This window comes from Equus przewalskii, chromosome 10 (assembly GCF_037783145.1).
Source record: "Equus przewalskii isolate Varuska chromosome 10, EquPr2, whole genome shotgun sequence".
NCBI lineage: Eukaryota > Metazoa > Chordata > Mammalia > Perissodactyla > Equidae > Equus > Equus przewalskii.
In genome coordinates this window covers 52,190,542-52,213,076 of record NC_091840.1, presented here as the reverse complement: position 1 = coordinate 52,213,076, position 22,535 = coordinate 52,190,542, and the positions used below count along the sequence as shown (strand labels likewise).

Genomic DNA, 22,535 nt, shown 5'->3' with positions numbered 1-22,535 from the left:
GAAACCAACTTAAGCCTGTCCCATGCTGTTCTCACAGCTTCCCTTCCAGGTCCCTCTAGAGGAGGACCAACCTCAGGGAAGGAGATACCAAGGGCCTCAGGCATCCTTGTTGAAGCACCAGGATGGCAGTTATATCCACCAGGGTCCATATGCAATTGCCTCTTTAAATTCCAAGTTTGGAGCCTGGGGTCAATGCTCCAGTTTGTGGTACATCACTGAAAACACTGCTCACAGTTGGGACCCGCCCATGATATCCAAGGGTGTTGCAGAGGTTGAGACCTTAAAAGGGGGAAGCCTGGAGGTACACGTCTGAGTCACAACCCCACCTCTTAGAGGACAAAGGAAGTGCGGCTGAGCGTAGGAAGAGCACGGGAACTGAACATGACAAACGAGCATCACCAGAGGAAAAAGAACCAAGTCCCCCACAACTCAAGAGGACGTGGACAACCATGTTTTCCACACTGCCTGAGAGCACAGGAGCAAGGACTTGAGGAGAGCCTGGACGTCCTCTGAAATGTAAACACGTGGGTCTATGGTACACTTGTCGCCCTCGGGGGTCAGGGGGCTGCGTCCTCCTGCCTTCTCTATTATCTCAGTTCTTTCTTCTTCCAACTGTTGCTCCCAAGGACCTAGTCTTTCTCAGTGGGGTTAAAAAAACGACTCCATTCTTCCTTCTTAAGGAAAAAAACAGCAGCAGAGACATACCAATGAGTCATGCAGGATGTATGAGGAAAACTTAACTGTTGGAGTCAGGTAACTGGAACAAATGGTTCCCATTAGAAAGGAAGCAGTTCTAGAAAAATGTACCATTTAACTACAGACTCACCAGGAACCTCGACTTCGAGCCCCAGGTTTGGGGACAGACTTAGCAGCTTCCCAGAAAGAAGTGACAGGATATTTGTTAGAACACGAAGAGCTTGAAAGAGTGCAAAGCCTCAGGCAATGGGAGTCAGCTAATGGTCCACTGAGACAGGCTCCATGTCTCGGGTCGCCCCTCCAGAGAAAGACCCGGAGACTTCCTACTTCTTTAGAAGACAGCAAGTTGCTTTAATTAAAAGCACCTTACAATTTCAGAAACAACTCAAGTAACTCCTTTCTAATATCAACAGCAATGAGCCAACTTTACAGGGCAGGAGCAAAATAAGATCGTTTGTCAAACTTGAGTAATTCATGTGAAATAAGTCAGAGGGAGAAAGTCAAATACGATATGATCTCACTCATAAGTGGAAGATAAAAACAACGACAAACAAACACATAGCATTGGAGATTGGATTGGTGGTTACCATAGGGGAAGGGGGGAGGGGAGAGGGCAAAAGGGGTGATTAAGCTCACAGGTGAGGGGACCGGGACAGACTATAATTAGTTTTCGGGTGGTGAACATGATGTAATATACACAGAATTCAAAATATATTATGATGTACATCCGAAAATTTTAAAAAAACCAAGTAATTCAGACAGCATGTTTCACGGACGAGCTTTTATTAAAATTGTACATAGATCTCACACTTAAATTTTTTAAAAAAGAACTTCCTTTTTTCCTAGTATCAAAATAGTTATTTTTTAAATACCTTGAAAAACTTTAATACATCTATTTTGTTATATATTAAATATTCTCCTAAAATCTCAATCATTTCTCTCCCGTCTTTCACTCCTAGAACCCTGCCTTACTGTCACAACCACTTTTTTGGCATCTTTAATGCTTTATCCCAGAGAAGCATCACAAGGAAAAGAAGACTTTCCTGTTAAGTCCACTTTTTAAATTTTTTCTTAAAAAAAGATATAAAAAGGAGAAGTCAATGACAATATTTGATTTGAATTGAAGATTCTTATGAACTAGGCTTCTCCACAGAGTTACACTCTAAGGTGTGCCAAATCACTCTCCAGCACAGGTACTCAGGCCCTGGAATTATTTAAACAAAACATCAGTTCTTGCCCCGAAACGGAAATGCTGACCCAACAGCATCCTCTTGTGGCCAGAAGTATAAAAGCACCCAACAATACAGGAAGATAATTTGGACCAAAGGTGTGGGAGTCTAGCTGGAGAGACCAAAACCATTTATTTTCGGAGCTCACAAGACAGCTGGCTTCCCAAAAGCCCACTCTAACACAGGCTGCCTAGAGATGCCCAGTGCAAAGTCGTGAGACCACAAGCTCCACACGAGACGGGAATACAGCATCATAAGCTAGACTCAGGCAATGTCTTCTTCCGACCTAAGGAGAGAGTGTGGTATTTCACCTTTTGCAAGGTGCCGAAAGAAGTCTGCTCCCCGGGAGCGCTCCTTTGTGACATGCCAAGGGTGCTGCCCCTCGGAGGCCTGCCGGCCTTGCGAGGGAGGTGGAGAGAGCTGGGCGCTGACCGGACATCTCTCTCGAGGCGGCTGGCCGGGCCCCCTGGGATCCTGAGGGGCGGAGACCAGCCCTGCACTGGCTCATCAACGGCCCGGCTCAGCCTGCCACTCACCAGGGAGACTGAGGACGCCTGGGGGGCCACCTCTGCCCTGTCATGATTCTTGTTCTCCTTCTTCCAAAACACAGACCTCAGAAGGGTGAGGGTCCCCTGGGGGACTCTGTCTGTCTCGGAGTCCCTTCCTTCCGCATTTGCCCTTATCTTGGCGAAGGTACCCCGGTGACTGTCTGCACTGTTTCTAGACAATGCCATTGTCCTCGGAACCTCCTTGGGGGAGGGCGCTCTGCCGCTGCTCCCTGCCTGGCCACCTCCCTTCCAGTTCGCGGTCCTCTGGCCCTCCGGCCGGGCTCGCTTCTCATTCTCCATCGAGGGCATCACTGCAAGGGGTAGGTTGAACTTTTTGGGAAGCCTGATGTCCTGGCTTGCATTTTCCTTGAGTTTCCTTGCTGTGTTTAGACCGTCTGAGTTTCCAGGGACCACGCAGTGGCTGGGGTGGCCTGAGGGGCAGGACACTCCGGCCAGTACTGTCTCACTGGCTGGCCCACTATCTTCACCCTTAGCAGAGAGGGTGGTGTTAGACTTTGGCGCTGCTGACTTCTCGTCCCCACCAGCAGCTCCCGTCAACAGCTGCACGATGGACTGGCTGGTGGAGCGAGGTCTCCGTCTGGACTCCAAGTACTCCACCAACTCGACAGATGCACCGAGTGGTTTCTCCCTGGGTCCAAAAGACCACCGGAGGGGCATGGTCTTGAAGGCCCCCTGCTTGGCTCTGGAAGGGGTGGGCACCTTCATGCTAATGCTTCGGCCTCGTACACCCCGTACCAAAGGCCTGGACTCCAACCCTCCTGAAAGAGACACCAAAAGCATCAGTGCGCAGATAGCCCTCCAGCCGCAATAGAAGTAACTGTGATGCCAGTCATCCAACAAGGTTGGGCACCTCTGATGCATCAGGCGCTGTGCTGGGCAGTGGGGACACAGTGAGCCAGACACACATGGTTCCCGCCCTCGGGAGCATCAGTGTTTTCACCCACCATTCCATGGAATCAATTTACTTATTTGAAGCCACAGGGCAAGCCAGTGTCAAAGACGGTAGCTACGTGCCCAGGCAGCACAGACTCCTGATAAAGCTGAGTCTCTGAGGCATCTGGCCCTAAGACTTAACCTCGTTTTCATTCATCCTTAAATATTCCCATACAGAATGCTCAGCCACAGTCCCCACTTTTCCAGGTCAAATTAGGTGCTTGCACCTTTAAACGCAAGAATCTCAGATATCCTACCCTGGGCTAAAAAAAAAAGTGAATCGTGTGCTTAATTTTATCAGAGCTGCCACATATGCCTTCATTGTGCATTTTGCAACATTTGTATATAGTTGCAAAGACGTCTTGGATAAATACTGTTAAGTGAGCAATAACGTCTAGAAAAACATAGTACAATCCAACTTGCAAAAATATACACACATATACGTGTGTGTCTGTGTACAATGCATGCATGTGAAAACACACAAACAAGCACAGAGAAATAAATAGTAAAATGACAAGGTGTAGAAGGGGCTGTGGGGGTGCTGTGTATGACTGATTTTCTTCTTACTTCTTTCCTAAGTCTTGGTGTTTCCCAACGCAACGTACATATAACTCAGGTTGTGTGTTTTTCTCAGGAAACACTCATCGGTTACAATAACAATTCCATTTACAATAGCATCAAAAAGAATAAAATACTTAGGAATTAACCAGGGAGGTGAAAGACTTGTACAATGAAAACCACAAAACATTGCTGAAAGAAAGTAAAGAAACCGTAAATAAATGGAAACACATCCTATGTTCATGGATAGGAACACTTAATGTTGTTAAAATATCAATACTACCCAAAGCAATCTAGAGATTCAACGCAATCCCTATCAAAATCCAAATGAGGACTTTTTGCAAGAACAGAAAAATCCATCCTAAAATTCATATTGAATCTCAAGGAACCCCAAATAGCCAGTTGTAAAAAGACAAATACTGTATGATTCCACTTTATGAGGTACTTAGAGGGGTCAAAATCAGAGAGACAAAGTATAAAGGTGGTTGCCTGCAACTGTCGGGAGGGGTGAATAGAGTTATTGTTTGTTTGGTTGGTTGTTTGGTGAGGAAGATTGGCCCTGAGCTAACAACATCTGTTGCCGATCTTCCTCTCTTCTTTTTCTTCTCCCCAAAGCCCCAGTACATAGTTGCATATCCTAGTTGTAGGTCATTCTAGCTCCTCTATGTGGGATGCTGCCACAGCATGGCTTGATGGGCAGTGCATAAGTCCGCACCCAGGATCCAAACTGGTGAACCCCAGGCCACCGAAGTGGACCAGGCAAACAGAACCACTGAGCCCCAGGGCTGGCCCCAGGAGTTATTGTTTAATAGGTATAGATTCAGATTTACAAGATGAAAAGAGTTATAGCAATAGATAGCGGTGATGGCTGACAACAATGCGAATGTATTTAATACCGCTGAACTGTACACTTTAAAACGGTTAAGATGGTAAACTTTATGTGTATTTTAACACAATAAAAAAAAAAAAAGCAAAAGAAAGGAAACAGTCACCAGTCATTGTACCATTAAGATGCCCCGATTGACAAGATGCCTGCAATTGCTGAGAAAAAAAAAAAAACCTTCAACTGAAACAGGCAACCCACAGGGTACAAGGACAGCCGCGGCATTTAGAGACAGACCGCAGTTCGGTGACGTAAGCCTTTCACCCACAGCTGACGGCTCCCATCACGGGAGATGAGAGCGACTCCAAAACGGAGCAAGGACCGCGGCCACAGGAAGCCGCCGTAAGCAGCACAGCCCTGGGACGCGCTGCATGGAGAGGGCCTCCCAGGGGCACAGACGAGAACTCGAGAACTCGGGGCAGGGCGGCCGGGGAGCAAGCACAGGGGGTCACAGGGCGCACGGCCCGGGGGGGAGCGCGGCACCACCAGCCAGGCCTCCCGGGGAGAAATGACCAGAAGACAGAGGAGCAGAGCGCCCGTTAACAGAAGGAGCCTGACAGCATCCCAGAGGTTCCTGGAGAATACCACCTTCCAGGTTTTTCACAGATAATTTTTACTATTTTTTTCTTTAAAGCATTTCTTTAGATTAGCCAGCAGCAGACACAATTTCACCCAAGATGCTTCGTAATTTCAGTTTCGAACGACCCCATTGCCCCACCATGAAATGCCCAGACCCTGGGGTAGAAAATGCCCTGGGTCTGAGACGAGTGTGCAGGTGTTTTCCTCTTCCGTGGCCCTGGGAGGGTAGAAAGAGCAGCTTTGTCTGAGGACAATGCTGTGACTTCCAGCCTTTCAGAGAGAACAGGCCTGTCGCCAGGGCAGGTGGCGAGACGCCTTGGCAGGGGCCTGAAGAGCCCACAGGCGGGCAGTTCCTCCTGGTAGGAAAGGGCCCGAGGCCCGGCCCGCATCACCCCGAGGCTCCCCGTCACAGGACCACGGACTCCGACAAAACTCCTCTCTCCTCTTTCTCAAGACAGCAGTGAGGGAGCACCCGTGCTATCTTCATTTTATTTCATTCTATTAACTGGACTATAACAAGCTCTGAGAGAGTGAGAACTTTAGATAAAGGGAGAAACAGATGGCACAAGGACAGAAGGCAAAGTGACAGTACCCACGCTGATGCCCTGCTGTTCGCCACCTATCTGGCTCCTGGGGGAGGGGCAAGGCCCACTGCTACTCCTCCAGGGAGACCTCCTGGGATGCCAGGAGCTAGAGGCAAAGCGGTGTTCAGAGATGCCTGAGCAATGGCTCCTCCTGCCGTGCTGTCTGTGGCCTTGCTCACGCCCAGGCTGGCTTGAGACCCCAGAAGGGTCTGGAGCCACACTGAGGACAGGAAGAGTTAGCTCTTCCTGAAGGTTAGAGAAGCCCCAGGGCACACATAAGGAGCCTCCCAGGTCCGGGACAGGCCTCCTCCCACAGGTGGCGCCTACGCAGCGGGTGGCCATGGCCCCGCCCACAGCCCCGCCCACATGGGGGCTCTGGAGCCTCAGACGCTGCCCCGAGAAATGCCACGTCTGCTCCGATGGCACTTTTTATCCTCGGCCAGCGGGCTCAGGCATCAATCCGACCTCACACCGTGCGCTGTGAGCAGGGCGGGGACCTCTCCTCACCAGCCTTCGCCCACCTGCCACAGGACGAGGCTTTTCCACACACTTACGCGTTCAGTAAATCTTTAATGAGAGCCTACTGTGTGCCAAGGACAGTTTTCAGTGCCGGGGAAAAAATACAAAGTGCCTGTCCCTTATGGGTTTTGACAAAAACCAAAAATCTAGGCTAACAGGGGATGTCGTGGTGGGAGCTATGAGGAAGAAGGAGGAGGTGAGAGGGGGGAATACAGGGTGGTAAGGGAGTGGGGAGGGAGGAAGCCATGTGGAGATGGGGCGGGGCAAACAGGCTCCAGGCAGAGGGAGTAGTCAGTGCAAAGGTCCTGAGGCACATGTGAGCTCAGGGAGTCAGGGAAGCAGGAAAGAGACCACCATGGCTGTAATCAAGGGAGAAAAGGGACCACACTAGGGGTCCTCATCTTCTGAGCCCCAATTTGTATTTGGAGACGTCTCTGACTCTGGTGGCAGAGTGCAACCTGGGGCAAGCCAGACCCCCAAACTTCTCTCTGGCCCCCTAGAAGGTCAGGAGAAGCTACACAGATGAGCTGAGGCTTGTCCAGCTCTGAGGCCGAGCCAGCAGGACGAGGCTGGCGAGGGGACAGGCTGCCTCCAGAGCTGAGGCCACGGTCCCTTCCATCACTCCAAGAACCATCGCCACTCAAGAGAGTGTGGAGGGGAGCCCTGAAGGGCAGAAACAGGAAAATCACACACACAGGGGGTCTCGCAGTCAGAGAGGAAGAGAGGACAGAACCACCAGAACAGGCTCCTAACGAAACAGCTGCCAGAAGAAACAGACCACCGAAAATAAAGGCTCTGGAAGACATTCAAGTACAGAATAGCAGGGGACCGAAGAACGTGACTTTCAGGTTTTAAAAGAAAGTAAATGAATTGAAGACATGCAAGGTCACTGTTGGGACTCAAATTAGTGGCATGAAATTATCTCGAAGTCTATGAAATTTGATAAATTTCACAAATCTCATAATTGTGAAAGCCATGTCTCATGCCATAAAGCAAAATGACAAAGAGAAATCACAGGGAAAAGCTAGACTTGGGGGACAGATACAGGCAAAACACAGGAATTTGAAAAGCAGGAGAGCCAATAATTAAACAAACAAGAACATTTCCCTGAGAGAAGCCTGCCTCTGCAGGAGGAGGGGCCTCCCCGAGGTCCAGCAAGGGCTGATAAACAAAACACAGACTGAGGCATATTCTGGTAGGATTTCTAAACTCCAAGGTCCAAGACAGAATCTCCAATCTTCCAGCCAGAAAGAACAAGTGACTCTCACGTGAAAAGAACGGGCTTCTCACCTGCCACCCCGGGGCCTGGCAGACCATGGGAAAACATCTACAGATGCCTGAGAGGCAAGGACGGCAGCCCAGCTGCCGCTCACTCCCCAGAGAAAGAAAACATTTGTGGCTATGCGGAGTTAGAGAACATATCACACACACCGGAAAAGAACTCTGCCCAAACACTGATGACTCAGAACTGAGACCTCAGGACAGAGGAGGGTGACGGAAAGGAGACAGACAGTCATGTTCAGTGGACCCCGCAATCCATGGACCACCCACCTGGATGGCGGATGGATGATCTAGAAGGTGTACCACAAAGCTAAGTTAGTGTTTGGGACAGGAGAGGGGGTGCAAGAGGAACCCTAATGAAAGTCTGGAACAGAGGACAAAACCATCGCAGCAAACTAAGAGCTGGGGATCGAGGTGGGGGAGCTCCCAAAACAGACCAGAGGGAACATGTGAAAGCATTTCAAAGCTCTCATTTTGGGGGGAATGACATGGAAGCATCATATCGGTCTCATTTTATCAGGGGCAAGGAGAGAAGGCAGTGATGAAGCAGAATGACTCCCAGAAAATTGCTGGCTTCCCATATCCATGTAGTAACAGGAAAATGCATTTGATCATAAATAGTGAGAAGGATAAAGTTAACAATTAACAAGATGGAGAAAAACAGCAGGACTTCCAAATGAACCAGGGGGCAAACGGGGAACAGACAGCAACACGATCAAAGCAGTAAAAGTAAGGAAAAAGACAAAAAGAAACAAGTGATAGAAACATTTTTAAGTGAAATGAAATCAAGTTTTCTAGTGGTTACATTAAGTATGAATACACTGAACTCTCCCTTTTTAAGACAGGCTCTGAATTTTTGACATTAAAAAAAAAATACCCAGCAATATACTACTTACCAGAAACCTCTTAAAAGTAACTCTAAAAGAAAGGATTTTTTATAGCAAAAGAGAATAGTAAAATGATACCAGGCAAATGCAAACAAAAAGAAAGAAGGCAGGGGTGGGATTATTAATCTTGAACAAGGTAGCATTTAAGATTAAAAGCATTTAGCAGGATAAAGAGCAACATTATAACGAGAAAAGGCACATCCATCAGCTTACAGATACCTCTTAACAAAGCAGCTAACAATATAAAGCAAAAATTATTAAAGATCTGGGAGTACTTGATTAAAAATACAGCTTTAGAGGAATATACCTCCTTCCTAGCCAGGCAGTGCTGGATGAGGTCAATTTAAAGACACGGGAAATGAACACAACAACCCACTCACCCAATCTAATAGTCATGACATGAAGCTCACATCCCTCCAATAGACAATATGCATTATTTTCTGTGTACACAGAACATCGACAAAATAATAATCATGTACTTACTTGATCACAAAAAAAAGAGAATGATTTTTGAAAGCCACATTCTTGGATCACAATCCACAAAATTAGAAAAAAAGAATAAAAAAGTGACCCAAAAATCTTAAATACTTGAAACTCCCAGATAACGTTTAGATCAAAGAGGAAATCAAAACTGAAATGACGTACTATCTGGAAAGCACTGAAAAAGAGGAAAACAAAACCTTTTCGGCCCAATAAGGGCCACAGAGGAAATTCACCAGCAGGGCACACACACTGGGAAGCTGAGGGCCCTTACGGACAGGAGGCCTCTGGAGGACCCTAGATATTTTTTCACAAGTTCACGTTTTTATAAAAATTTAAAAGTAAGATACTTTTATATCTCTTTTCTTGTAGAGCCTCTCCCGACACCCGTCCCCAGTTATATAAGGTGCGGTCCCCACAACGCTTGGATTCGTTCATTTTAGTTTCAAATACCTCCATAATTTCAACGTCCCATAACCAGAGCTGCTGGAAGGACGAAGTTCCCAGGCTCACAGTGTTTCTCTACAGAGCACGACTGGCATTTGGGAGGGACAATTCTGTACTGAAGGGGACCATCCCCGGGCTTGGCAGGACATTTAGCGTCCTTGGCCCCACCCCGGGGACTACATGCCACTAGTGGTCTCTATTCATTTTGACAGCAAAAAAGTGCCCCCCCATACCCATGGGGAGAGAAGGTAGTACCCACCACTACTGAAAACCTAGAAGCTAGATTTTCATCGGGCCCAGATTTAGTAGTAACAAGAAAATAAGGCTGGATTTCCAACCATCTCAGAGCTTCTCAAACAGGTTTCAAAATCTATCACCATTTCATTCAAACTCCAAGAGGGAAAGCTCCCTTTGGAAGCGAGGCTCTCGCAGTGTCCGAATGGAATGAACTCGAACCTGGAACTTATGCCAAGAGCCTCAGAGCCAGGGCCCCTGCAGCCCTGCCTCGTTCTAGGAGGTGAGCTTGGGACTGGTGACTTCCGAGGCTCAGCTTTCTCCTTTTTAAAAGGGCTGTCATCTCACCTCTCCCACAGACCCGGATGACTAAATGAGTAAGCAAAGTGCCTGCCAGGGTCTGGAAGACACTTATTCTTCAGCATTACCTCTCCTCCCATCCTAGCCCGCTCTGTCTCTCTGGGGAGTTTTCTGGAGCTGTGCTTCCCGCTGCCGTTGGAGAACCATGTTGAGAAGTCGGTTCGTCTTTTGAAGTTGCCTCCTTATGGGAAGGTGAAACACATCTCCCCTTGGGAGAACCAAGAAATGGCCCGAGATCCTAGGCCACTGGAAGGAACTGGGATGGATTTCTGAGCCCGTCAGAGGCTCATGCTGACGGGGATGGACAAGCGTGGGAAAGAAAGCCTTCTATGTTCGCCAGACACTACCCTGAACGTGCAGTCGTGAAAATGCGAGAGGAAAAGAAATGCCCGGACAAGGCGAGTCAGAGCACGATGCCTTCTACAGTCTGTCTACACAGGAGAGTGTTCTAAGGAAATCAGACAAACACAATACACACCAAGAGGTGTTCCTATTAGCATTCTGTCTAACGGTGAAATATTGGGAGCCCAAATGCCAGAGATTGAGGAATAATTAACCAAACTGTGATGCACACACCATTATAAACCAGAAGGTTGGATGCAATACTAATCTAAAACGACTTGCAGCTTTAAGATTCTATCATTCTATTTATCCACTCACAAATATGTGACAAGAGCCTGGCGCTGTGTCAGCTACTTGGCTACAACAGTGACATAAATTATAAATGAGCAGCTGATGAATAAACACATACATTATGCCCCAACACATCCACTCCTAGGTACACGCCCACCAGAAGTGCAGACATATGTACAAGAAGACGTGAACAGAAATGTTCACAGCAGCGTTACTGGGAGTAGCCCAAACTGGAAACAACCTCAATATCTAACCTCAATACAATGAATAAACTAAATGCAATCTATTCTTACAACATGGGAGATTTTGACGAGGGAAATGGTGCAGTCCCCAAGGTGGAGGTGCCACACAAGAACACCACAGACATTTCCCAGAGACAAGCCATCCTGTGTGCTGGATTTGGGGGGAACCCACAAATAACTCAAGAATCCATAAATCCACTATAACTCAAGGTGCTTCCCCCGATGACAAGCCAAACTTCTCCAGGTCATACCAGGCAAGCCTCTGCATTCGATTCCAGCCCATCCGTGAACCCACGGAAAGGAGGAGGCGCTTCCTGCCGCTCCACCCATTGCAATTTCTTCCCCAAATCCCTGCTCTTGCTTTTTCATTGATGACAGTCAACAGACAAAAGTGTCTTTCTCTCTCGCTCTCTCTCATATGTAATTAAACTTTGCGCAAAGGATCTTTGTCTCTGAGTTGTTATGGGAAATTTTTGACAAACGGAATAAAATGAAAGGAGCATTGATACACACAACGTACATAAATCTCACAAATATCATCTTGAGCAAAAGAAGCCAAGTAAAAAAGAATATATCCTGTGGGACTCCAAGTATATACAGTCCAAAACAGGCAAAACCATCTATGGTGTTAGAGGTCAGAATAACACTTCCCTCTGGAAAGGAGAGAAATGGTAACGTTGAGAGGGATACAAAGAGGGGGTGGGGAGGGCCTGGAACTTTCCATTTCTTCCTCTGGGTGATACTTACATGGGTATGTTCGTTTTATGATAATTCCTCAGATGCACACTTGTGAGTAGTAACATTACTATATGTACTATATTTCAATGAAAAGTTTGTATTTAGAAAACTGAATCAGGCACCAGTGGGGAATATGGAAACTAAAAGTAATTAGAATGTGTTGCCACTTTCTGATTGAAGGAACACCCCAGCTAAAGACACACAGACACACACGCACACACACTTCTTACTGAAGGACTGTTTCTGTGGTTATCGTCTTTTTCTCCTGCACTATCATCACTTTTTCCCTCTAGACTGGATCATCTGAATGCCAGCTTGCTCTAGTTTTTTCTATTTGGCAAAGAAAAACAAAAACTACTGTCAGCCCACATTCCTCTGAGCTCCTGCCCCTTTAATCACAGTCCTGATGGAGCCGACACCCACTGTCACCTCTCCAACCCGGTGTCTTCTCCACCTTTACCGCAGGCTTCCATTCTCTCCCACCCACGACAGATGCTCTTGGCAAGACACTAGTGACCTTCCGTTCCAGCCTGGTGGTCACTTACCATCTTCATCTTACTCGGCCTCTCAACAGTATGTGACACCGCGGCCACTTCCTTCTTGAGAGATCCTCCTCTTCTGCACCCGTGACCACATTCGCCCATTTTCTTCCTGTCTCACTGGCTGCTCCTTCTCCGTTTCTTTGCTCAACCTCTAGATGCTTGAGAGCTCCAGGGCTTGGTCTGAGGTCTTTACTCTTTTCTATCTTTACTGTTTTCCTAAGAGAGCGAAGCCAGCCCTGGGCCTTTAAATTCCATCCATTTGCTGATGCCTCTCAACTCCTTATTCCACTCCTTAGGTATCATCGTGGCTTGGATGTCTTACGGGAGCCTCAAAATCACCACGTCACAATTTCTTGATTTCCCTCTAAAGTTGACCATGCTCTTACCCATCTCTTTCCCATCTCGTGAACCGCACTACTGGTTAACGAGTTATTTAGACGCTAAGCAAACAATCCTCCTTGATGACTCTCCCTCATACCTCATACCAGCAAGTCCTGTTAGCTCTGTCTTCAAATATATCCAGAATCTGACCATCTCTTACCTAAGACGCTTGTCCAAGTCACCACTTGCTCTTGCCTGGACAAGCACACAAGCCTCCCACTGGCCTTCCTGCTTCCACGCTCGCCCTGCTGTGACTATTCACACAGCAGCCAGAGTGGGCTTTGTAAAAAGATAAACCTGACTGATCACTTCCCTGCTCAAAATTCCCCAACAGCTAACCACTGCACTTGGAATAAAATGCAAACTTCATACCAAAAGCTGGGCCAAAAGCTACATCATGGACTGGCCTGTTTACCTCCTGTCTTTCTGTTCCTTGTTCACAGCTCTGGTCTCCCCTGCCTCTCACACACATCCCACGCTCACACACAACCCACGCTCACACACATCCCACGCTCACACACATCCCACGCTCACACACGTCCCACGCTCACACATCCCACGCTCACACATCCCACGCTCACACATCCCACGCTCACACACGTCCCACGCGCTCACACATCCCACGCTCACACACAACCCATGCTCACACACGTCCCACGCTCACACACGTCCCACGCTCACACATCCCACGCTCACACACGTCCCACGCTCACACACGTCCCACGCTCACACACGTCCCACGCTCACACATCCCACGCTCACACATCCCACGCTCACACACAACCCACGCTCACACACAACCCACGCTCACACACGTCCCATGCTCACTCCCACTCAGAGCTTCACCCCGACAGCCCCTCTGCCTGGAGCACGCTCCCAGACTTCTACATGACTCAGCTCTCTGCTCCAAAGCCACCTCCTCGGACAGGCCTTCCCCACCTGCCCACCCCGTCCACGGGGCCCTCTGCACCCTTTCTCCCCACCCGAGCCTAGCTCTCTCCTTCCCCTGATGGTGATTTACCTCTGCACCCTTATCCTTCTTTACATCATGTCATTATGTACGTTTACTTGTCGATGTTTTATCTTCCCCCTTAGACAGTAAGCTTCAGGGAGAAGAGAAGGAACGTACCCGCAGCTGGAGGGTAGTGGGACGGGGAGGAGAGGTAGGCGAGGGCTGGATCACAGAAGACCTGACTGAGAAACGAATAAATCTCTCGTAATGACCGACACTTTACACCAAGGCCATGAAGAGCCAACACTTCCATAAAGATGAGGAACAATGGTTGTTACAGAAAATGAAAATAAAATCAGCAGATTTAACCAACATGACGAAACATACCGTTTTCCTGACTGGAGAGGCTGTTTGTGAAGACGGGAGGGTCAGGCACCTGGGGCTGGGAGGGGCCGGGCGCAGAGCTCCAGGACACCAGGCTTCCCCTCGTGCTGTTATTGCTCCCAAGCCGAAGGAGCCAGTGATCAGATAAGGAGGAGCTGGTGGAACCTGCGAGGAAGCACAGAAAGGAAGGCTGGACTCACTCCATCCCTCGGGGGTCCCCAGAGGAGTTTCTCATGGGCAGACACCCATCCCCGAGCCCTGGAACTACAGAACCAGAGGAGAATTACATAAACAAAAGCTAATGCCCAGAGGAGAAACCTGCAACTGATTAACCATGTGACCAAGCTGAAAAATCCAGGGGAGGGTGCTGGCACAGAAAGAAAAGCATGTTGATGAATACTGAAAACGCTTTCCATGGAATTACTCGTTGTCCAGTTTTCTAAATAGCGTACGCTTTTCATTCTTCTTTCTATGTCTATCTTCTGTAAAAGGAAGGCAGACTTTTCATTAGGGTTGATTTTGATCTCCTGGGGCATCTTGGTTTTATTTGGCCATTTTCCAAAAATTGTTGAGGAGAAAAATCTGAGTCATAATAATAATTTAAACAAATGTTCTCTCACCCCCGAGATAGGGATGGCTAGATTGCAGAGTGAAATAAGTCACATCAAAAGGTCGCCTTGACCCTTGTTTGTCCTCCAGACTTGCAGGCGGGTTGGAGGCTGTCCAACGCGCATATGGCTGGGATGCGCTTAAGCAGCTACATTAGGAGACTAAGGGCCTGCGTCCCTTATAACTGCCCGTCCCTTTCTAGCAGGACTAATGCAGGTTTATACTGCACAAGCTTAATTAAAACCTGGCTTGATATGAGCGAGACTGGGAACATGAAATCGCACGCCGCAACGAGTCACCTGCCAGATACAAAACATCACTCCTCTCCCCTTTCTCGGATTTCAGTGTGTCCATCCCACAGCCTTACAAACGGGGTGCTAGCCTGTGGTGCTCTTCTGTCTGCAGCCGCAGTCAGATCCTCCCCTTCCAGACCCTTGCCCACCTCTCCTGGTCCTTGATGTCCCACTGAGCATCTTCCCAGCCCTTAAAGGGACTTCCCAGTTCCCCGACTCCTGTAATGAGCAGCAGCACCCACCTCGCATGGAGCTGCTGGCTGACCAGGGAGGGATGCTGTTCCGTTTCTGATAAAACAGGATGTAGGCCCCTCGGGTATTGACCTCATCTTCTGGAAGTGGTTCCACCGTGCTGTCATCGTAACTGTACCACTGCCCGTCCAGAGAGTTCCGGCAGTAGGCTGCAAAAGTCCAAATGCCAAGGCCCAATTATGGGAGCCTTAAAAGCAGGAAGCCATTTCCCACCGGCATAGCGGGAAAACGGACGTGTTCATGACAGAATGAGAAGAATCGGCCCATTTCTAGCCAGAAATTAATTTTGTGGCATTAGGAGAGATGATCAGTTACACTCCCAGATTCTTACTGATACAGTGTGCTGTCACTTGCTCAGGAACGATCTGCAGTCAAAGGGAGCCCAAGTTATTCAGCTGGACAATCGCGTCAACATTCACCCCGTTTCTTCTGAGAAGCTTCAGAATGCACATCTGATTCAGTGTGCAAGGAAAGTATGCAGCTGGGATTACAGTAGACTTCCTTCCTACCTCAGAATCGAAGTGGAACATTTAAGAAAATGTTCGTAAATGAGACTCTCACCACCTTGCCAACAAGTATACACCACGTTCTCCTCCTCTCCCCTCAGGTCCCGGTGAACGGGGCCAGAACCCACTAATCCAGGAGTCAGCCAACATCTTTGTAATGGGCCAGACAGCAAATATCTCAGGCTCTCCTGATCATGTATGGTCTCTGCCACGTCTTCTTCTCCTTGTTCTTTTACACCACTTTAAAAAATGTAAAAAACATTTATAACTCATGGGCTGTACAGAAATGGGTGCTGAACTGTATCTGGCCCACGGGCCATAGTTGGCTGACTCTGCACTAACCCACACCAGGCACCTGGGGGTCCACCTTCGCTCCTCCCTCTCCCCTCCACTCCACAGCCAGTCCAAAAGCCAGTCTTGCTGATTCTACTTCCGAACTGTGTCTTGAATACCCCAACTGTCATCACTCGAGTACCAGCCAACACCGTCTCTCACTTGAGCCCCAGAGACATCCTCCTAACTGGAACTCCCAACTTCCACCCTTACTCCCTTCTACCCATTCTCCACAGGGCAGAGCTACCACCTCAATTTGTAAACTAGATTATGCCTTTACTCCTCTGCCTAAAACCTTTAAATGACTTCTCATCGATCTTTGGAAAAAATGCAAACTTTTGTCCATGGCCTAGAGTGCCTTCTGATCTAGCACTGCCCACTTCTCCAGTCCCATTGTGTGACTCACCCCTGGATCACCATGCTTCAGCTACAACAGGCTTTCATCAGTTCTTAAACACACCAAACTCTTTCTGCCTCAGGGCCTTTGCACATGCTAGTAGCGCAGCTCATAATGTTCTTCCTCTCATTTATTTACATAGTTAGTTCCACCTCATCTTTTCAGCTCTTGGTATCCTCAGAGAGGCCTTATCTCTGTCACAGACATCTTTTTGATCAATCAACTTTTCTTACAGCCAGGTAGTGAAAGTGCTAAAGTGACAAGCACATTTTTATTGTCTGTGTCTGAAATTAGAGTGAAGTCCCACGAGGGCAGGACTCGTGTCTGTGTTGTTCATGGCTGAAGCTCCGGCACCTAGCACAGGGCCTGGCATGGAATGGGACTTAATGAATACTTGTTCAGTGAATGAACGAGTGATGCCCCTGGATTTCTGCACAGCCCCGTATTTTCTAAATTGCAGGTACATTAGGACACTGGAAATGCACCTTTCATCAAAAGATGAAATATTTCAAAGCATCCTTTTAAAAATGAAATAACTGGGGGGCTGGCCCTGTGGCCGAGTGGTTAAGTTCGCATGCTCCGCTGTGGCGGCCCAGCGTTTCACTGGTTTGGATCCTGGGCGCGGACATGGCGCTGCTCATCAGGCTGTGCTGAGGTGGCGTCCCACACGCCACAACCAGAAGGACCCACAACTAGAATATACAGCTATGTACTGGGGGGATTTGAGGAGAAGAAGGGGTAAAAAAAAAATATTGGCAACAGATCTTAGCTCAGGGCCAATCTTTAAAAAAATTTTAAAAAAGAAATAACTTACGTTATTCTAGAATAGGAGAGACCAAGGCCTATGATTTGAACAAGTGAACGAGTCGCCCAGCTATTTGTTTCTGTCCTTCCGTTCATCTACTTCTCTTAAGTCCCTCTGAGGGATTAAGAATTAAATGTCTGCTATAGAAATAAAAAATACCAAATCCAATAAGCAGGAGTCCTCGTGTTGAAGCACAGATGAGGACAAACGTCACTCTCTCTGTTCCAGCAGCCACTCTCCTCTATTTGATATGGTCAAAAATTTGGGCTGTAACTAACTTTACATTCCAACCACCAACCTCCTCAGCTCCATGGCTTGGACCAGACCCCCTCCCCGTGGCAGGCGCCTGGTGTGCGGTGGGTGAGGGCTCAGCTCACGCCCAGAGCCCAGAGCCCAGAGCTCGGCATCCCAGGGGCGCCTCTTCCCGGGCCACAGGCACAACACGTGGCGGCGCAGCCGGGGCCCAGAGGCAAGGCTCACCTGTGTAATGCCCACCTTGCAGACTGCCGTGGTGGTTGCAGACGGCGTACAAGTCGTACAGGAAGTCCAGCGGGTAGCTGGTGGGCAGGCAGGCCGGCTGCCTCCAGGAGGGCCAGGGGCCTGGCTCAGGCTTGGGGCTGGTGCTTCTCTGAGCCACATGGGGAGCCATGTCAAGCCCGGAGAGCGGGAACTCCACCAGCGTGGAGAGCTTGTTTCTTCTCTCGCCCACTTGACAGAACCTTTTGAGGTGGATGATGAGGATGTCAGGCAGGGTCCACAGACTCAGCTTCACCATGCCCTGCTGGAGGGCTTTGCAGTGGGGACACCGCCACGCGTCATCCTGGGCCAGCTGGAAAGGAAGCCACCAGGACCGTGAGGCCCCCGAAGCGCATGGCCAACCCGTGATGGGCACCCAGCCCCCTCCTCGGCCCAGGAGTGGACCCCCAGGGCAGGACCTGCTCCTCCTTGGTGTAGAACTGGAAGCACTCATCCAAGGTGCAGCTGTGCTGCTGGTGCGCCTGCTGCTGCTGCCACACGCTGTCCGCATCCTGGACCCGCTCCTCCTGGAGGCTCCCGAACAGGCTGCAGGAGACAACAGACAGCATTCAGGGCTTCTCACCTCCGAGAGGGGTTCCTCCTGCGTCTCCACTCACAGCAAACAGCGTGGAAGGCCTGCCAGCAAGGCAAAGGCCCTAAGGGCTTCCTAAGGGCTCCTGGGGTGCCTCGCGCACACTCTGACTCAGGGCGCCCTCTGTTTGCTGGAATCCTCCACCTTCCCCATCAACTCCATGAGGAACCAAGTTCTTGGCTTGTTTCTCTGCTGCCTCATCCTTGCACAGGGCCTAGCGCCTAGTAGGAGATTAATAAACACTTGCTGGGCTGACCAGTGTCCCTTTTCAAACTAGGGCAGATGCCCTCGGTGTCACAGAAGCAGCCAAGTTTAGGGATTAAGAGCATGGACTCGAGCCAGACAACCTGGGTTCAAATCCTGGCTCTAGTGTACATGAGCTGTGTGACACTGAGCAATTGTTCAAGCTCTCTGTGCCTCAGTTTCCACATCTGAAAATGTGGATTATAATACTACCTACCTCATAGGATGTGATGAAGAATAAATAAGTTGTATATATGTAAATTGCTCAGAGCAGTGACTGGCCCAGGGCGAGTAGGGAAGGGCCACATAAGCGTTTACTACTATCATGTTACCATCACTAACACCACCCACCACCTTCATTATGACTATCACCATCATTGTTGTTTATCTACAGACAATTGTCCTTCCGGTTTCTCAGAGGAAAGGGTCACACGGCATCCAGGAGGCGTGCACACGCTTTACAGCCGCACTGGGGAGAGCTGGGCTCGGAGAGATTCGTGTGCACGGGCAGGACTGTCCCCCCTCTGCTGGTGCCCACCTCAGTTGGACTCACCGTTCCTTGGCTCCGCTGTCCCACTCCACAGCCAGTTTGACGTGGGGGGGCCCTCCAGGCCTCCGGAGGTGCAAAGCCCTGGGGAGAGAGCACGAGCCATCAGAAAGCCCCGAGGTGCCTTCCCACACCTCCGCAGGCTCAGGGGTCTGCCTCCAGCCCCAGGATGACGTTCCAAAGAGAAATGCCCAAAATGGAGCATAACTGGAGGTCAGGTAATGGGGAGCCGTCGTCTGCCGAAGGCTTGCTCCTGAATCTCTCTCTGAACGTGCTCTCCTCACTCCCTCGGGAGCTTGTGAGCTCAGAAGGTTTGGCTTCCTGTAAGGACGCAGATCCACTCTCCCACTGCAGCCAAGCTGCCTCCTCAGTGTCTCAGTGGAACTGCCCTACACGAATACCCGATTCTGACAGCGCCTCCAAGGAGTGGCTCACTGTCGCTGCACCACGTGAGAGGAGCACCATCTGGTCCTCCTCTACAGCCTACGAGCTCCTCCCCTTCCAGACCTCCAACAGCCAGATCTCAGTGTGAATCGACCTACAGCTCTTCGCAGCTGCCTGGGCTCAGCCCATTTCAGAAAAGGTTACTCGACCTTAATGTAGAAGTCGGCCCTACAAGAAGAAAGCGGAAGATGTGAAATCTACAAGACACATATACATGTCTGGTGGGGAAGTCTGCCCCTAAAATAATGTTTAAAATGCACTGCAAGAAAAAAAGTGGGGATGTCACATGAGTCCCCAGGTGAGACTAAGATGATTCGAAAACAGGTTTTGGGCTCATGAAAGCACAAAATCCTTGGCTGAGCACCAGCAGGTCTGGGGTGGAGCCGTGGCACCATCCTGATGAACAAGAGGCAGGAGAAGCAGGAACAAGGTGCGCCTGGGAGCAGCCCTCCAGCTTGTGAGCCCTGTGGATTCAGGACAAACAATGACGGCCCTTCCTTGCCTTTCTGTAGAGTGGCGGGAACAAGCTACGAGCATGTGACTGTCTGCCTCTTCACCTCCCTCGCTCCCCCAAAGGAGGAGAAGCACCTTATCTGGTAGGTGGGACTCAGGGCAGGTGACCCGCTCAGCCCCTTCTGGTTCCTCTTCCCTAGGAGCTAAAGGTGAGCATGCTGGCATTGTCTCTCATGGATGCCCGAGCCTCCTGGGAGCTGCTCTGTCCTTGTAGGAAGGCTGGCAGATTGGGACGTACATTCAATTCAGAGGGGACACACTGGGGAGCCTGTGTGCAGCCCTGGATCTAAGCCGCTTTCTTCAGGACCCCCAGTTCTCCATTTTCACAATGTGAAAGGCCCACAACTGGGGAGCTCGGCTTCGACCGAGGGGGTAGGGAGCGAGGATATTTAATTCTGGGGAAACATTCTCAAAAGCTCACATCAGACTCACATCTAAGCCACGTCCTTTAATCAGCCTTAAATAAACAAACTGATAATTAATAAACCTAATATGCTGATCTCTCTCGGCCTCAATCCTCAATCTCCTTTTCAACTGGAGTCTAGACTTGGGAGTGGAAAAGGAAAACTGCTGTCTTCAGACTCCGCTATACGAATCCCCTTAGGCCAGAGAAAAGGGACAGGCATGGGTGTGGCCGGAAGTTCACTGTTACATGGAAACAGTCATTCAGGAGACAGCACGATCTTCTCTCCTGGTCACAGCCTTGAGTCAAACGGGAAAGGGCTTTAGTGGACTTTATGACAGGATGCGATTCCAAGCAACACACAGACACCTCTACCCGGAGAGAGCTCAGAGTCGAATGGGAGAGTCCTGCAAAGAGGGTGCCCAGGGTGTGGACGGGGACGCAGAGGAAGAGCACCAGGCTGCTCTGGAGACCGGAGAAGACTTCCTGCACAGGAGGAGCAGGAATCAGCCAGGGGGACGGTGAGCGGTGAGGGGAAAGGGCCGTGCAGGCGGAGGGCTCAGACAGAGCAAAGGGTAGGACGTGTGCTGGAATGAGGAGCAGAGGCGCAGCGATGGGGCCAGGCCACAAGGGAGGGGCCAGGCCACGGAGGGAGGGGGGGATAGGCCACGGACAGAGGGGCCAGGCCACACAGGGAGGGTCTCGTCTGCCACTGTGAGAAGTGTAGACTTTACCCCATGGGCAATTGAAGGGTTTTAAACAGACAAGTATGAAGCAGATGGATGACAGGGCCACTGGTCTGGGGGCAGTTACATCAGAGGAGACTCCCGGGGTGTCCAGCTAAGAGGTGACAAGGCTTGAACTCAGGCAACGGTGGTAAACGTGGAGAGGAGGCAACAGAGCTGAGGAGTCACCAGGATGTGGAACAACGAGACTTGATGATGGATTAAATGTGAGGAGAAAGTGAGGAGGAGGAATCAAGGATGACTCCCAGCTCGAGTCCTGGGTAGCTGGTGGTGTCCCCATCTAGACACCGAAGACAGGAAGAGGAAAGGTTGAAGCGAGAAGAGCTCAGACCAGCACACGTTTAGTTTTTATGTCAACAAGACATTTAAGTAGGAAGGGTGGGTCTGTATCTCAGAGAAAAGTCTGGGCTGGAGATATGGATCTGAGAAACCTGGACCTGAAGGGGACAGAACCAAAGCAAGACCATCCACGGACAGAACGCAGAGGGAGCGTGCGGTGGGCCAGGTGGGATGCTGAGCCCGGCCAGGAGGCTGAGACCGACAATACCTGAGGGCCCCAGAGAGGGAGAGGAACACTTCAGGGAAAAAAATACACCTCTAGGCGATAAGCAAAATGTGGTAAATCCATACAGTGGAATATGACTCAGCCTTAAAAAGGAAGGAAATTCTGACACATGCTACAACATGGATGCAGCTTGAAGGCATCATGCTAAGTAAAGTAGTAAAGTAGTCACAAAAGCACAAATACAGCATGATTCCACTTATACGAGGTACCTAGAGCAGTCAATTCATAAAGTAGAATTGCGGTTGCTGGAGGATGGGGGATGGGAAATGGGGAGTTATTGTTAATGGGGACAGAGTTTTAGTTTGAGAAGATGAAAAAAGTTCTTGAGATGGATGCTGGCAATGGTTGCATGACACTATGAATGTACTTGACACTGCTGAACTGTGCACTTAAAAATGGTTAAGATGGGGGGCCAGCCCAGTGGCATAGTGGTTGGGTTCACACTCTGCTTTGGCATCCTGGGGTTCGCAGGTTTGGATCCCAGGTGCAGACCTGCACACTGCTCATCAAGCCACACTGTGGCGGCATCCCACATAGAAAACAAAGGAAGATTAGCACAGATGTTAGCTCAGTCCCAATCTTCCTCACCAAAAGAAAAAAAAAAAGTTAAGATGGTAAATTTTATGTTCTGTGTATTTTGTCACAATTTTAAAAAAAGAA

The 22,535-nt window shown here is 49.4% G+C and overlaps 1 protein-coding gene across 2 annotated transcripts in view; it reads right to left on the bottom strand.

Annotated features, from left to right (window-relative positions):
- Positions 1-1,462: 1,462 nt before the first annotated feature.
- USP43 (ubiquitin specific peptidase 43) overlaps positions 1,463-22,535 on the bottom strand; it is a 58,831-nt gene continuing 37,758 nt past the window's right edge. Inside the window, exons 10-15 of one of the 2 annotated variants that reach the window (XM_070561067.1) lie at positions 19,211-19,288; positions 18,242-18,368; positions 17,802-18,135; positions 15,256-15,414; positions 14,115-14,276; positions 1,463-3,252 (exon numbers count right to left, since the gene is read on the bottom strand). In XM_070561067.1, the coding sequence (XP_070417168.1) occupies positions 2,177-3,252; positions 14,115-14,276; positions 15,256-15,414; positions 17,802-18,135; positions 18,242-18,368; positions 19,211-19,288 (1,936 nt within the window). In that variant the 3' untranslated portion in view covers positions 1,463-2,176. Of the gene's footprint in view, positions 3,253-14,114; positions 14,277-15,255; positions 15,415-17,786; positions 18,136-18,241; positions 18,369-19,210; positions 19,289-22,535 lie in introns of both variants that reach the window. The other variant, XM_070561066.1, reaches the window with a different exon arrangement.